The sequence below is a fragment of the Oryctolagus cuniculus genome, chromosome 1, assembly GCF_051225735.1.
Source record: "Oryctolagus cuniculus isolate XC-2025 breed Fujian yellow rabbit chromosome 1, ASM5122573v1, whole genome shotgun sequence".
In the NCBI taxonomy this organism is placed as follows: domain Eukaryota; kingdom Metazoa; phylum Chordata; class Mammalia; order Lagomorpha; family Leporidae; genus Oryctolagus; species Oryctolagus cuniculus.
The window spans coordinates 4,326,468-4,341,355 of NC_142867.1; the positions used below are offsets into that span (position 1 = coordinate 4,326,468).

Consider the following 14,888-nt stretch of genomic DNA (forward strand, 5'->3'; position numbering starts at 1 on the left):
CCGGGAGGCGGAGCCTACGCTCTGGGACTCTGCCATTGGGCCGGCTGGCTTCACTTACTTAGCGCCGCTCCTCTGTGTTGTGGTCTGATTGGCCAGTACCCTGACGTAAGAGGCGAGACCCGGAAACATCTCTCCTCTGGTTGGCTGAGAGGCGGCGGGCTCTTGAAGGTTCATAGGGCGCCGCCATGTTGGTTCCAGGAGGCCAATAAACGAGGACCCGCGAGCCTCTGGAGGCGGGACATCCGGGGCGTGGTGCAGGCTGTGGCTTGGGGAGTTGGGGGCGCTGCAGACTGGGCGGGTGGTCTAGGTGTGGGCGGCTGCGTTTAAAACGGTAAAGGTGGCGGCGACGGTGGGAACCGCCGCCTGGTAGTGACTGCGAGTATCTAGTCCTCACGGCAACCCCGCCTGAATTTGCAGACGGGGAAACTGAGGCACGGACGCGTCTGGTGACCCCGCAGGCCCTAGAGCTGCGGGGTGTGGCCCCGGTGTGTGTAACACAGGCGCCCCGCCTCTCCACCTGTCTGTGTTCGCGTGGATTCTGTGGTTGAGAGGCCTCGGGAAGTCGGGGGCGCTGGTCGGGGTGGGGGGCTTCCTGGAGGAGGGCTAGGAGAAAGGCAGAGGGGGGCTTGTCTGGGGCGTGCGCAAAGGTCCTGTGGTCGAGGACGGGCCCTGGCGACTGGAGGACCGGCGGTGCACTGGGGCCCTGCGTGTGGCGACTTGTGCATGGGATGGAGTCTAGCAGGGGCTCCAAATGGGTGGGACCCCCCGATGTGGGGGGCTGAGTCCAGAGTGGGACAAGCTCGGGGGGCCGCGGGCAAGGGAGACCCCGCCATCAGCCCCACCGGCCCGGCAGGAGAGACCACACGGACGCCGGCCTCGGGGCCACGGCTCCCCGCTTTAATCCCAGTAACAGCCCCGGGAGGCACCGCCGTGCGGCACCTCGGGGGCCCGGGCGCAGATGGGGAAACTGAGGCTGGGGCGGGTGGCTGGCGCTGCGCGGCGCGGCGCGGGGCTCAGAGCAGCGCGCAGGCGCAGCTGCGCTCGTCCATGGCCCGCAGCAGCGCGCGCAGGCGGCCCGGCGAGTAGGGCGGGTAGCGGAGCTCGTTGAGCTTCTCCAAGCCCGGGCTGCGCAGCAGGCAGGCGCGGCGGTGCGAGAAGGTGTCGAAGGAGAACCTGCCGTGGTAGCTGCCCATGCCGCTGTGGCCTGCGCGAGACGCGGCGGTCAGCGCCTCGGGCGGCCCGGGCCCTGCCCTGCGCAGCCGCGGGCGCCCACCCCTTCCTCGGGTCCCCCATCCGTCCAGTCGCTGGGCGTGAGGCAGGACTGAACCCTAGCCTGGCGCCAGCACCGGCTCAGACAGCAGCGGACAGCAGGTGCCAAGGTCCAGGCGGCTCCTGGACCTGATCCCCGGCCCTGCCACAAGCCAGCGGTGGCCTCTTGTACCTCGGCCCCTCCCCGTGACAAGGGGTGGCAGTGCGCCCTGCCCCCGGCCGTGGGCTGAGCAAGCGTTGAGTGGTGCAGCCTGGCTGGGCACCGGGAGGGCTCTGACCAGGGAGGCCCGGGGACACGGCCTGGGTGCAGCAGGGGCGTCCCGGAGGGAGTGACCGCCAGGAGGGAAGGGACGGGAGACCTGGGGCTTGTCCGGGACCTGGGCTGGGCCCAGTGTGTCTGGAGCAGCAGGCTCCAGGACAGGCCGGAGCCGGATTCGCCCAGAGACCCGCCCCACTGTCCCCTGCTTGTCAGGTGGAGGGGGCCTGGTCTCAGAGGAAGTGGCCGCCCTGGCTGAAGCTGGTGGCCGCGTGTGGGTCGGGCGGGCAGCTCCCTCCCGCGGCCCCCCACCCGGGGCAGGCGGCGCAGCGCAGTCATGGCCGTGATGCCCCCGCTGTGCGGGCACAGGTGGGTGTGGGAGCCGGAGGCCGGGCGGCCTTGTCCGGACGCTGTCACCTACCCACTCCTCCGAAGGGCAGGCTGGCCAAGGTCATGTGCATGAAGCCGTCGTTGCCGCAGAAGCCCCCGCTGCTGGTCCGCTCCAGCACCTGCCTCACCACCTGGGAGGAAGCGCAAGTGGGCAGGCGCTGGCCGCAGGCCTGGGGAGGCTGCCCCGTGCGTGCGGGCTGAGCTCCGTGAGGGGGCTGCAGGCGGGCTGGGGGTGTCTCTGCAGCCACCTCTCGCCAGCCCCCGCCTGGTGTGGGGACGTGCAGGGCCCTGCGTGACGTGGCTGTTGTGTTCCGGGGGTGCAGGCAAACAGACCCCCCAGCCCCCGACAGTGGTGCCCAGAGACCAGCGGCCGCTAAGCCCTGGGACGCAGCTGCACCTGCACCCAGCTCGCGAGGCCCTGCGTCCTCAGCCCGTGGGTTCATTTGCAGAGTGAGAGGTGGGCGACAGGAGGAAGTGGGCCCCTCCCCCAGTGGGGAGGCCTAGGGACCAGCATTAGCAACAGGGCAGGACCGCGGAGAGCACTGGGTGCGTCCTGTGCCGCTGCCGTGTGCCCTGGCACTGAGAGCCACCAAGGGCGGCCGCCCCTCAGCGGGGAAGCCTGGGCCTCCTGGAGGGCCCCTGGAGTCGGGTGGGGCCTGGGACTGCTTGGCTGGGGCGGGGTGGGGTTGGTGCCAGTCGGGGGCACGACAGGGGCAGGCCCAAGCCTGGCCTTGGATTCTGCCCCAAAGCCAGGTAATCATGGCAGGAGAGATCTCCCGAGGAGTCCGGGGGATGCCCTCAGCAGGTGGGCGAGGCTTAGAGACCTGCGGCTTCCAAAGCCGGGAGAGGGCACCCGGGACCCTGCAGCGCAGAGCCCTGCGGGCCGCAGCCTGGACGGGGACTGAAGCCGATCGCTGGCTGCACATGGGCCCCAGGGAACCCTGCCGGCCTCCGTGGGGTCTCCGCCAAGCCCCAGCCCGGGCGCTCGGGCCCTCGACACTGCAGCCCTCTGTCAGTCTGGGCTGCTCCCCAGATAAGACACTTCTAAACCATCGATTGGGGCGGGGGGAGTCGGCTGAGCGCTGGCTGGGTGGAGACAGGTGGTGTCTGGTGTGTGCTAAGCTGGAGACACACCCTGTGCCTTTGAGGCCCCCAACCTGTCCCACGCGGAGACCAGAGTGCTTCCTGTGTTACATCATCCCCTCATCCCCTACCCCCACCGCGCCACCTTCAAGCCACTGGGCCCCGGGTGAGGGACACGCAGGTGGGGGCTACCCTGGAGGGGCCCTGGCTGGGGTGGGAGGTGGAGGGGGGAGAGGCTGCTCCCAGGACATGGGCGGGGATGGAGCCAAGAGGCCCATGCCGGGGAGTCCTGCAGCTGCCCCAGCTGCCCCGAGGGGCCTGACCCCCTGCTGTCACCTGTTCCCCACCCCCAGCCCGCAGGGCCCACCTGGCTGCTGTTGGAGAAGGCGTACAGGGCCAGGGGCTTCTCCCGGCGGTTGATGAAGGCGACGGCCTCGTCCAGGCCGCTCACCGTCAGGATGGGCAGGATGGGCCCGAAGATCTCCTCCTGCATGACCGGCTCCGCCTCCTGCACGTCCACCAGCACCGTGGGCGCTGCGGGCACGGGCGGCTCAGACCTCGGCCCGGCCCCTGGGGCAGGGGGCTGGGTGCAGTAGTGGGCGGGGGGCCGGTGGGGAGGACGGGGTCTTAGGGCCCTGGAGGCGGAGGTCACACCCAGGCCGTCCTGAGCTCAGGAGGTGGGGGCTCGCTTAGAGCCTGGGGCTGGGCTGGCAGGATCGGGGTCACGGGGTGGGGGAGGGGCAGGTGTTGAGAGCCTGGCCTGGCACTGGGCAGACGCATGGCCCAGGGTGTGGCGGGGAGGAAGTCCAGCCCCGGCCACGCTGAGCGGAGCCTTAGGCCACCAAATCGTGGCACCAGAGCTGTGGCCGTGGCCTGGGCTCGAGCAGCAGGGCCCCGGTTTGGGGGTGTGGTCCGGCCTGGCGGGGTCCCGGCCCCGGGGGCTGGGCGAGGAGAGGGGCTCACCGATGTAGCGCTGGCTCTCGTCGCTCTGGCCGCCGATGGCCACGCGGCCGCAGCCCAGCAGGGCCTGGAGCCGCCGGAACTGCTTCTGGTTGATGATGCGGCCCAGGTTGGGGGAGCGCTGGGGGTCGTCGCCGTAGAAACGGGTGATGGCCTGCTGCAGGGCGGGCAGCAGGCGCTCCCGCGTCTCGGGGCTGCACAGCACGTAGTCGGGGGCCACGCAGGTCTGGCCGGCGTTGAAGTAGCGGAACCAGGCCACGCGGTTGGCCACGGTCTGCGGGTCGCAGTTGTCGTCCACGTAGCAGGGGTTCTTGCCGCCCAGCTCCAGGGTGACGGGTGTCAGGTGCTTGGCAGCGGCCGCCATGACGATCTTGCCCACACGGGGGCTCCCTGGCATGGAGAGAAAGCAGTGGCCTGGGGGTCCTCCCGAGGTTGGAGCTGATCCGGGCCTCTCCTGGCCACCTGCTGTCCCCTGCAGCCCGGGACCTGCTCATGTCCCCCTGGACCAGCCTCAGGACACAGGAGCCTCCGGCAAGGCGAGCACACAGCGGCCACCACTCTGCCCCGCAACTTCCCCCTGCCTGCCCCGACCCTGCTCACCTCGCAGGTGGCTCTGAGTGCAGCTCTGCCCCTAGCCCATCCAGCCTCCCCCCTAGAACCCTCGGGGACCACTTATCACCCAAGGCCAGGGGCCAGCTTTTGGCCTGGCCGGCATTTGTGTCCATTTGCCCTGGGAGCTGACCCAGCAGCCCCGCCACCCTCCCAGGCCCCCTGGTGTGAAGTGACCAGGTCTCAAGGGCACGGGCGTCTGCACACCCACCCGGCTGACCTCATGTCTGCAGCCCGCGTCTGGCCTGCACGCCGCCTCGGGCCTGAGCCTTCCCAGCGCCCAGCCCCGTGTCCTGTGCTGCCTGCCTTCCTGTCCGCATGGCCGCGGCCATTCTTCCCATAGGAGCCGCAGCACAAAGCCCACCCGGTCTGGCGGGGGTCTCCCTGCTCCCTCCTGTGCACATGCCCTCAGCTCCCCCGCCCGCAGCCCCCAGTCCAGACGCAGCGCCTGCTTAGAGGCAGGCTCAGGAGGTCTTGATCTTCTGGCCCCTGCATGCCCCCCAGGCCGTGTCTGGCCCACGGTCTGCGCTCCCCGAGTCACCCCCGAGCAGGGGGCGCCTGGGAGAGAGGGGGCGCATTCCCAGGGCCACTGCTGTGATGGAGGACTTCGTGCTGTGCCCCACTCGGCCTTGGGCAGCTGTGCGACCTGGGGACTGTCCACTCATGGGCACGGAGGCCCAGGCCTGCGGAAGGCTCGGGGATGGCGGCAGGTCCTGGCCAGCTCTGCCGGCCTCCATGTGGACTAACCCCAGGGACCCGCAGGGAGGGCCTGGGGGCCGGGGGCGGAGCATGCATGGGCGGCCACAGTGGTTCCTGACACTGTGGGTGGCTGAGTGGGCTATGGCCTTGGACATGGGACTCCTGGCATCTAGGGCTGCTCCGAGAGAGAGAGACAGAGAGAGAGAGAGAGAGAGGGGAAGGAGCCCCGGCACTCCCACCCAGCACCCGCCCCCTCTCCCCCCACCCCCCGCCTGTCTGCCTCGCTGCCTTGCAGACCCGAGTGCCCGGCGAGAGCCCCCGCCCCTGGCCTCACCCGTGAAGAAGATGTAGTCGAATCTGTGTTCCAGCAGCTGCCCGGTCTCCTCGGGGCCCCCCAGCACCACGGTGAAGCAGCTCTGGGGTGGGGGGGGAGCTGGGCTCAGGGGCAGGTCCTGGGGCAGGCGGGGGTGGGGGCACTGGCTGCGCGGGGGCAGGGCCACCCTCACCTGGTCCAGGTACCGGGGCAGCACCTCGGCCAGCACCTTCTCCGTGCCCTTACTAATTTCCGAGGGCTTTAGCACCACGCAGTTCCCTGTGTGTGGGGGGAGGGGAGGGATGGGGAGGCCCGGCCCACACCCGCCCTCACACACACACCTGGTCACACACCTGGTCACACACCTGGCTTCACACACCTGCCCTCACACACCTGGTCACACACCTGGTCACACACACCTGGTCACACACCTGGCCTCACACACCTGGTCACACACCTGGTCACACACACTTGGTCACACACCTGGTCACACACCTGGCCTCACACACCTGGTCACACACCTGGTCACACACACTTGGTCACACACTTGGGCTCGTACACCTGCCCTCACGCATCTGGGCTCACCCCCCCGCTATTGGGCAGGCAGGCGCCAGCCTCACCCGTTTTCAGCTGGCAACGGCTCAGAGAGGTGGCACCATGGCAGATCTGAGTTCATCAGCGCAGGGACACGCACCCAGTGGGACCACTGTGCCATTCTGCCACGGCCGCCAGGCTCCGCGGGCGGGCGAGGGGCGGCTCTCACCTGCGGCGATGGCCCCCACCAGGGGCACCAGCGTCAGGTTCACGGGGTAGTTCCAGGGGGCGATGATGAGCACCAGGCCGTAGGGCTCCTTCCGGATGAAGGCGGAGTCCAGCTGAGTGGCCTGCCGGGAAACCGGGGTGAAGTGCAGGGCGCCCACCCCCAGCCCAGAGAGGCCCCCAGGGGGCAGCCAGGCCCCGCCCCCGCCAGCTCACCAGGTTCCTGGGCACGCGCTCGTCTTGGCTCCAGGCCCGCAACTTCCTGAGGGCCAGCTTGATCTCGCCCAGGCTGATGCCCAGCTCGGACACCTCCGCCTCGAAGGCCGACTGTGGGGGAGGGGGCCCAGCGTGAGCAGGTGGCCGGAGGCGTGGGCCAGGCCTGCACCCCTGGCTCACTCCCTTCCCGTGCCAGGGACAGCCCCAGGAGGATGGGACAGGTGCCCGGGACACGTGGGGGCTGGCGACACCTGGAGTGGGGGCGGGGCATGGGTGTGCCTGACTGTGCATCCTGTGTGTGTGTGTGTGAGAGAGAGAGAGAGAGAGAGAGAGAGGGAGAGAGGGAGAGACGGTCAGCCGAGGCAAGAGGTGACATTTGAGCCGTGGTCTAAGGCAAGCAGGGCGCCCGTGGGGTCAGGAGGTGCAGTGTTCCGGGCAGCAGGCGCAAAGTCTTGGTCTGTCCTGCTTTGCAGGGAACAGTGCAGGTGAGGTGAAGGGGCTGGGCTCCTGGGCGGCCCTGGGGTGGGCAGCCTGGCAGCCTTTGACGCAGGACTCACAGAGACCGGGCACGGCCACGCTGCCGCCATCACAGCCTGGGGCGCAGGGGCAGGAGTCAGGAGGGGACAGCACTCAATAGGGACATTGTCCTGATCTCTGTCCCTCAGAGACCAGCCCGAAGGCTGCAGGCGGCCAAAGGCCACTGGCAGGGACGCTGGCCCCAGGCTGTCTCCCTGCCACTGCGGTGCCAGCTGATGGCCCCGGGGGCAGGGCGGGCCAAGGCCCGAGGAGGGGGGGCGTGGCAAGGCTGCGGCTGGAGGGGAGGGGGCCGTGGCCCCCAGCACCCCCAGCACAGGCCCGCTTTCCGCTGCCCCTGTGTCCCAGCCGCCGCTCCGAGCCGGCCAGCCTCGTGCTGCCTTCCACGCCCTGCCGAGCGCCCTGCTGTGGGCAGGTGGCGGTTTGGAGCCAGGCTCCCACCCTGGCCTTCTCGGCGTCTCCTCGGGGGGCTGCTGCCCTACAAGGAGGGCCGTGGGGGTTAAGTGGGCAGATGCTACAATTTTCTGGGCTGCTGATCCCTTTGTGCGGCCAGGCTCCTTCCCGGAGTCCGGAGGTGAAATCGGAGCCGAGAGAGAAAAGGGACCAGATAGCGCAAGCGGGGCTCAGGCTCAGGCTGGCTGCGGCCCAAGGGGTGTGTCCGGTGGGGGGGTCAGTTCCCAGGGAGCCGGCAGGGGAGGGGAGGGGCTGTGACACCGTGGCCTTTGAAGCCACAGCAGGGGACGTCCGCAGAGAGCAGCCGGGGGCAGCTCCCGGAGTCCAGCGGGTGGGCCTTGTTGGGGCCGGGGGCTGGGGGGGTGGCCACAGGGCCAGGTGTTCTGAGGCTGCTGCCCACACGGAGAGGGGCTCAGCCCTCAGCTCGCCTGGGTTCAGAGGCCGCGGTGCCCACAGCACCCAGAGTCCACTGAGTTCCCTGCCTCTCTCCCTGTCCACACTAAGACCTTCTGTGGGGCCTGTGGCTGCCCAGCGTGTGGTCCAGCGGTCCGCGGCCGAATGCTCAGCTCTACAGGCACTGGACGGCGTCACATTCCCCTCTGTATCCCTGGAGCTCAGCAGAGATCCCAAACATAGCAGGTGCACAACGGGTGTTTGTGGAGATGAACGAGAGAATGAATGAGTGCAGGTGATGAATGGGTGCACAGGTGAATGAATGAGTGGGAGAATGAATGAATGAGTGGGTGAATGAATGAGTGGGCGGGTGAATGAATGAGTGGGCGAATGAATGAATGAGTGGGTGCGTGAATGAATGAATGAGTGGGTGGGTGAATGCATGAATGAGTGGGTGAATGAATGAGTGGGTGGGTGAATGCATGAATGAGTGGGTATGCAATGGTGGATGGGTATGTGGATGGATGAGAGTGCAGATGGGTGAATGAGTGGGTGAATGAATGAGTGGGTGAATGAGTGAGTGGGTGAATGAGTGAGTGGGTGAATGAGTGAGTGGGTGAATGAGTGAGTGGGTGAATGAATGAGTGGGTGGGTGAATGCATGAATGAGTGGGTGAATGAATGAGTGGGTGGGTGAATGCATGAATGAGTGGGTATGCGGATGGTGGATGGGTATGTGGATGGATGGATGAGAGTGCAGATGGGTGAATGAGTGGGTGAATGAATGAGTGGGTGAATGAATGAGTGGGTGAATGAGTGAGTGGGTGAATGAATGAGTGGGTGAATGAGTGAGTGGGTGAATGAGTGAGTGAGTGGGTGAATGAGTGAGTGGGTGAATGAATGAGTGGGTGGGTGAATGCATGAATGAGTGGGTATGCGGATGGTGGATGGGTATGTGGATGGATGGATGAGCGTGCAGATGGGTGAATGAGTGGGTGAATGAATGAATGAGTGGGTGGATGAATGAATGAGTGGGCGAATGAATGAATGAGTGGGTGCGTGAATGAGTGGGTGCGTGAATGAATGAATGAGTGGGTGGGTGAATGCATGAATGAGTGGGTATGTGGATGGATGGACGAGCGTGCAGATGGGTGAATGAGTGGGTATGCGATGGATGAGTGAGTGAGAGGGTGCCAGCGGCAGCTCCTGGCCCGGGGACGGAGCCGGACGTGCCGGCCCTTGGGCGCCCCTCGTGGGTGTGCAGCCGTCCCCGCCCCGCCGCGCCCCTGCCGCCCACCTTGTGCAGGTCCTGGGCCAGCGCGGCCTGCAGGAGCTGCCTGTTCTCCTGCAGGAAGCGGCTCAGGCCCCGGAGCTGCGTAGCCCGGAACTCGGCCGGCCGCGTGCGCCCCGCGTCGAAGGCCTCCCGCAGCCGCTGCAGCCGGTCCTCCAAGGGCTCCATCCTGCGGGTGTGGGGGGCGGGAACGGGGCAGTCAGCACCCGCGGGGCTCACGGGCACCCCCACAAGCCACGGGACCCCCCGCCGGCTGTCTGCAGCCCCTGGGGCTGACACACACAGTGCACGCACACACATGCATGGGTGCACCCACAGGGACCCCGGGCCACCCCCTCAGCACAGGCCACGCCCCTCCTGCTGCAGGGCTGAGCCCAGGGCCCTCCCAGCTCCACTGTTGCCTGGCATGAGTGACACTATCGAGACGCCACCCACGGCCACCATGGCCACCATGTCCAAACACTCAGAACTCTGCCCCGCCCCCAGCCCGGGACGCTGCCCAGGGCGTCCTGGCCACCAGGGGTGGCTCATAGGCCCAGGTGACCTCGGCTGTGGCCGCCTGTCCCTGGCAGAAGGGGAAAGAGTCAGGACCCCCCCACAGGCTGCAGGGGTCCGAGGGGGAGGTGATGGGGGAGGGGAGAGCAAGGGGCCAGGGGCCTGTGTGCCATCATGCTGTCGGTTGCAGCCAGGGCTGGCGGGCCGGGCGGGGGCCCTGACGCTCCCCTGGGCCCCAGCTGTTTACCTGAGCCTCGTCAGGGGCACGCTCTGACGCACTCACTCCTCGGCCTGGTGCCCAGGACCCTTCCCTCTGACACCTTCCCTTCCAGTCTCAGCCTGGCTGGTGCCTTCTCCAGGCAGCCCACCCTGATTACTCCCTCACCTACTTTCCTAGCGGCCCCTTGGTGCCCCCCACTGTACCTAGTCACACTGGGTGGCAAGTACCTGGTTGCCCTCTGCCCACTTGTCCCTCTGTGCCCGGGGAGGCAGAGCCCTCTTGGCTGGCTGAGCCCATTACGTGGGTCTCAGTGCCCCAGCTGCCTCCTCTGTTGGGATGTGATGGCTCCATGGGGGACAGGGTGTTCATGAGGGGAGAGACCACTGAGGCTGTCCACACAGCCTGAGTCTCCCCGCAGCCACCTGAGGACTGAGCCTGCTCTCACCCGCTGGACGGCCTGGCCCGACCGCTGTGGGAGCAGGTGCCCACAGCTGTGCCCGGCTGAGTGCTGCAGGCCCAGGTCACACCCAGCTGCCCCGGCTGGGAGCTGGGGACAGGCACCACGGCCCCCGGAGAGGCCACCGCCGAGGGCCGGCAGACACGAGCCCGGCCGCCTCCAGAGCCACCCCCGGCGCTCGTCCCCCGGCTCTGCCCCCGTCCCCGCCTCTGCCCCCGTCCCCACCTCTGCCCCCCTCTCCAGCCTCTGCCCCCTCCCCCGCCTCTGCCTCAGTTTCTTCAGCTGTACGGCAGGGTTGCCGACAGCGCGGGGACTGGGGTCAGGACTGAGTGGCCCGTGAGCTCAGCCTGGGGGTCCCGACCCTGCCAGCTGCCTGGCTCCCGCCGGCCCCGCCCTCACCTCAGACTCCTGTGGACGGTGCCAAGGCAAAGCGTGCGCCGCCCCCGTCTTCAGGAGTCCCTGCGGGGCACCCACAGAAATGCAAGGGTGTGCCCGGGGGGCAGGGGCACTCTGTGGGTGGAGCCTGCAGGGAACATTCCAGCACCCATGCCTAGCAACACGGAGGCCGGCCGAGCCCCAGCGTGCGCAGCTGGGGGGTGGGAGCCAGGCCCGGGGCAGGCAAGCAGAGGTGCCGGGCTGCCTGCTGCCCACGGTCTGGGGGGACCCGGGCCTGCGACCTTCAAGGGAACCAAGCAGTCACTGCAGGCGTGAGGCCCCAAGCCCCGGCCCCGGCACAGGCCACACGAGTTCTGCCCGTGCCTGCCCACGGCAACAGCCCGGGGGGGCCCACGAGCCACTGCGTTGTAGGAGGAGGGAGGCAGAGGAAGGACAAGGCGCCCAGCACACTGGGCAGCCCCCCCAACCTCCCTGACCCGCTCCCCCGCTGGGCAGGAGCAGGGCGGTCCCGGGGAGGGGCGGCCGGGGTCCAGGGGGCTCCGGCGGTCAGCAGCGGAGGAAGGACCCCCGGCCATTTTCACTCCCTGCCACGCCTCTGAGAGCCAGCTGGGCGTCCGAGCCCCCCCATTCCTGCTCAGGGTGAGCGCTGGGGCACGGGAGCCTCGGGCCTCAGGGTCCTGGTGACGATAGGGTGGGAATGGGTGCCCCCCTGGGGTGGGCTGGCAGGACCAGCCACTCCCCCTCCCGCCTCAGGCCTTGGGCTTCTTCTACAACCACCAGGTGCAGCCTGTGCCGCGTGGGTGCTCCCCGGGGTGACGGAGTTGTGCACGGAAGAGGGGCAGGCGGGGTGGGGTCCTGCTGGAGGGCTCGCCCTGGCCCGTCACGGGGGCTGCATCCCAGGGGCCTCCGGAGCATCCCACCACCGTCTTCCCCTGGGTCGAATCCTAGCGACAGGTGTCAGCAGGAGGCCTCGGGCTGGTCGCTCTCTGCCCGTCTGTGAAATGGGGACTTCCCACGGCCACCTGGAGCAGAGTGGCCCAAAGCTCAGTCGCCATGGCTCAGACCGGATGCCCTGGGGTGGGGGTGGGGCTGGCGGGGGCCCTGAGGGGCCTGGACCCAGCGTGGGTGCGGTGGGGAGGTCAGGACATCAACTTGAGACGGAGGAGGGGCGGGGGCACAGGTGATGGAGAGGAGTGCCCCTGGGGGCTGCGGGCTGGGGTCCCGGGTCAGCCTGAAGCCTCCCCAGGCCCCACTGCCCGCTGTCCCGGGTCCCCGTTCTCATCCCCTGGCCTTCAGCCTTCTGGGATGCTCACGGGGTCGCCCACAGTGGGGGCGGCAGCCCCTCCCTTCCTCCCTCCCTCCCATGGGGGCTGGGGGAGGCGGGGACAGAGGTGTCGCTGTGGCCGTGGGTCAGGCCGAGCTCCAGGCCCCCACAGGTCCTCGGGTCCCCGCGAGGCGGGGCCGTCTGCCTGGTTCCTCCCTCCCAGCACTGTGACAAAGTCCACAGCTCAGAAGTCTCTCCTGGGCACTGCCCAGGCCCCGCGTGCATGCAGCCCCCCACGTCCCGGATCCCTTGGCTCCCTGTGGGATGTGTGGTCAGCCCGGCCTGGGCCCCTCCTCCTCCTCCTCCTTCCCTTTTTTCGCTGTCTGGCGGCTGCTGGGCTCCTCCAGGGACAAGGCAGGCCTGTGTGTGCACCCGAGAGGCCAGGCCCACCAGGGCGACCAGCAGCCCGGAGTCGTTGGGCTGGACCCCTGCCCCGACTGCCCGTCCGGCCGCCCCAGCCTTCCCGGGGACACTGTACCTGGGGCCCCGCCGCTCTGAGTGCTGCTGGCCGTCCCTGCTCTGCCCGGCCACTCTGCGGTTATGAAATGTCCAACGCCGGGCCAGCCCCTGGGCGGGGCGGCTCTGGCCTCGTGCCCGGCCTCGGCTCCCGGCCAGGCGGAGGCTGTGGGCTGAGATTCAGCCTCAGCTGCCCTCAGGAACTTCCTGGACCACAGGGAGACACTGGGGCCCAGAGATGGCCAGCACGGGGTCAGGGCCGCACAGCAGGTCTGAGCTCGGAACCCAGCGCCTGGGGGACAGCAGAGCCGGCTCTGCTCCCCGTGCCGAGACTTCCCCTAAGGCGTCCCCCACGGTGAGTGACCCTCAGTTTCCCCAAAGCGAAGAGGTCAGACCCCAGACTGGCCGAAGTCCACATCCACCGCCTGCCCGCTCCATGTCCCAACCCCACGTATCTGTGTCTCTCGGCACCGCCCCCCAGAGCACTGTGTCATCGGAACTCAAGACACCCCTGAAACCCGACGTCTCACAAAGCAAACGGGCCGAGAGGGTGTGGAGCCCCCCAACCCCCGCCCCGGGCCCCGGGGGGCTGGCTTTGCGTGCGCCCGGCTGGGGCTGACCTCGGGTGTCGCCTCTGGCCCCCGCGACAGTGCTCCCCATGCTGCCTCCAAGGTCCCGCCGCTCCTCCGCTGGGGCTGTGCTGGGGGCCGCCCCCTCCTGCCCCGGCCCCCGCCCCACCCTAGGCACACCTGTCGGAGCCAGCACAAAGGGGATGAGCCCCGAACAGCGCAGGTGTCGGACAGGCTGCCGGTTGGGTTACGGGCTGGGAGGGGCACCCTTTGTGCCAGTGCTGCTCCCGTCCCCCCGCTCGGTTGCCAGTGCCCTGGGTCTCCCTGGGCTCCTGGCCCCAGGGCCTCTGCGCCGACCTGGCTCCTGGGAGACGCTCATCTCTGCCTGCTCCGGTGCCCCGGCCTACCTGGGAGGGCGTGGAGGGCTGCCGGTCCTCGCCCGCGGTGGGAGCCCCAGGAGGACTGTCGGCTGGGGCAGGGGTGAGGGGCGCAGAGGCCCTGGGCCTGCTTGCAGGGGATGGAGCCCCCAGCCACCGCCTGTCACGTGGCATGGCATGTGACAGTCCTGCTCGGCTGATCTCTGGAGCAGAGCCAGGCAGCGGCAAAGGCAGAGCGAGTGACAGGCGGGGCCGGGCTGGGGCTGAGCCTGCAGCTCCGGGCCAGGAGCGGGGCCCAGAGAGGGGCAGCCACTGGCCTAGGGTCACACAGCAAGTCATGGATCCACGTGGGGAGGTACCGGTGAGTGGGAGGAGCGTTGGGCCCTCTCCCTGGCCAGGGGGTCCCCCTGCAGGGGCCGAGCTCGTCATGATTCAGGGGCGGCCTGGGAGGAGGCCCCAAGGACGCTGTCTTCCAGGGACAGGGTCTGAAGCACCCTGCCCGGGTTCCACCGGGTCTCAGGGCACAGGACCAGTCCCTGCTCTCTCGCGAGGGTCCTCAGGCCTCAGAGGGTGGACAGCCTGGGAGCGATGGCGCCGAGGAGAGCTGGGACCACTGGGGACCCCGGAGCCAGGCCCAGCGCCAGCCTGGGTGGGTGCTGTGGTGGCCGCGGGCCGAGGTCGTGGCCTGGGGACACAGGGCCACGCTCCTGCGGTCCTGCCCCCGTGTTGTCCTGTGAACGCCAGGCTGGGAGAACCGGTGCCGACTCGGGCGAGACCTCGGGGCCCACGGCCCAGCACCTGGCACGGGCGGGCTGCGGGCCGGGTCTGGTTCCAGTCCTCGGCCGGTCGCTTACCTGTGTGACCTTGGGCTGCGTCCTCCGTGCTCCCACCCATGAAATGGGGTCCGTGATGGGACACGTCCCGCAGTGAGTGAGGCGGCCCGCAGCCGTGGGCCTGGAACTGCTCCCACGCCGCCCCCACTGTCCCCTGGTGGAGGCTCAAGTTGTGCCTTACAACTGAGACCTCCCATTCAGAGAGGTGCGGTGACTCGGCAGGGCCACACAGCGGGGACACAGGGATTCAAACCCAGACGGGGCTGCCTCCCCGCCCGCAGCACGCCCCAGGTGCCTGGAGCTTGCTCAGGGGGGCCGGGTCCTCGTACAGCTCCAAGGAACCTCCTATCTCAGACAAAAGCAGCAGCCTGGTTCCTGGACACTTGTACCAGGGGCGGGGCATGGGCGGAGGGCAGCATCTGCAGCTCACCTCGCTGGGGGCACACCCAGCACCCACCTGACCCTGCAGGCTTGGGGTCTGCCACCTTCTACTACCGCATACGCCAATTTCTTTCCTCCTCCTCCTCCTTCTTCTTC

At 68.7% G+C, this 14,888-nt stretch overlaps 1 protein-coding gene across 4 annotated transcripts; it reads right to left on the reverse strand.

Annotated features, from left to right (window-relative positions):
• Window positions 1–874: 874 nt before the first annotated feature.
• On the reverse strand, window positions 875–13,692 carry LOC103346087 (aldehyde dehydrogenase family 3 member B1). Of its 4 annotated transcripts, XM_089314102.1 has the most exons (11): window positions 12,595–12,691; window positions 10,796–11,814; window positions 9,231–9,393; window positions 6,555–6,665; window positions 6,343–6,463; window positions 5,773–5,858; window positions 5,601–5,682; window positions 3,962–4,348; window positions 3,366–3,532; window positions 1,947–2,046; window positions 875–1,204 (listed from the first exon to the last, which is right to left on the reverse strand). In XM_089314102.1, exons 3-11 carry the CDS (start codon window positions 9,390–9,392, stop codon window positions 1,014–1,016), a joined length of 1,407 nt encoding a protein of 468 aa, XP_089170228.1. In that variant the 5' UTR covers window position 9,393; window positions 10,796–11,814; window positions 12,595–12,691; the 3' UTR covers window positions 875–1,013. The 4 variants fall into 4 exon arrangements, with proteins under 4 accessions (XP_089170228.1, XP_051687051.3, XP_069921812.2 ...); XM_051831091.3 differs by lacking the exons at window positions 10,796–11,814; window positions 12,595–12,691 and adding an exon at window positions 13,549–13,692; XM_070065711.2 differs by lacking the exon at window positions 10,796–11,814 and having other exon boundaries at window positions 12,595–12,700.
• Between the last annotated feature and the right edge of the window lie 1,196 nt (window positions 13,693–14,888).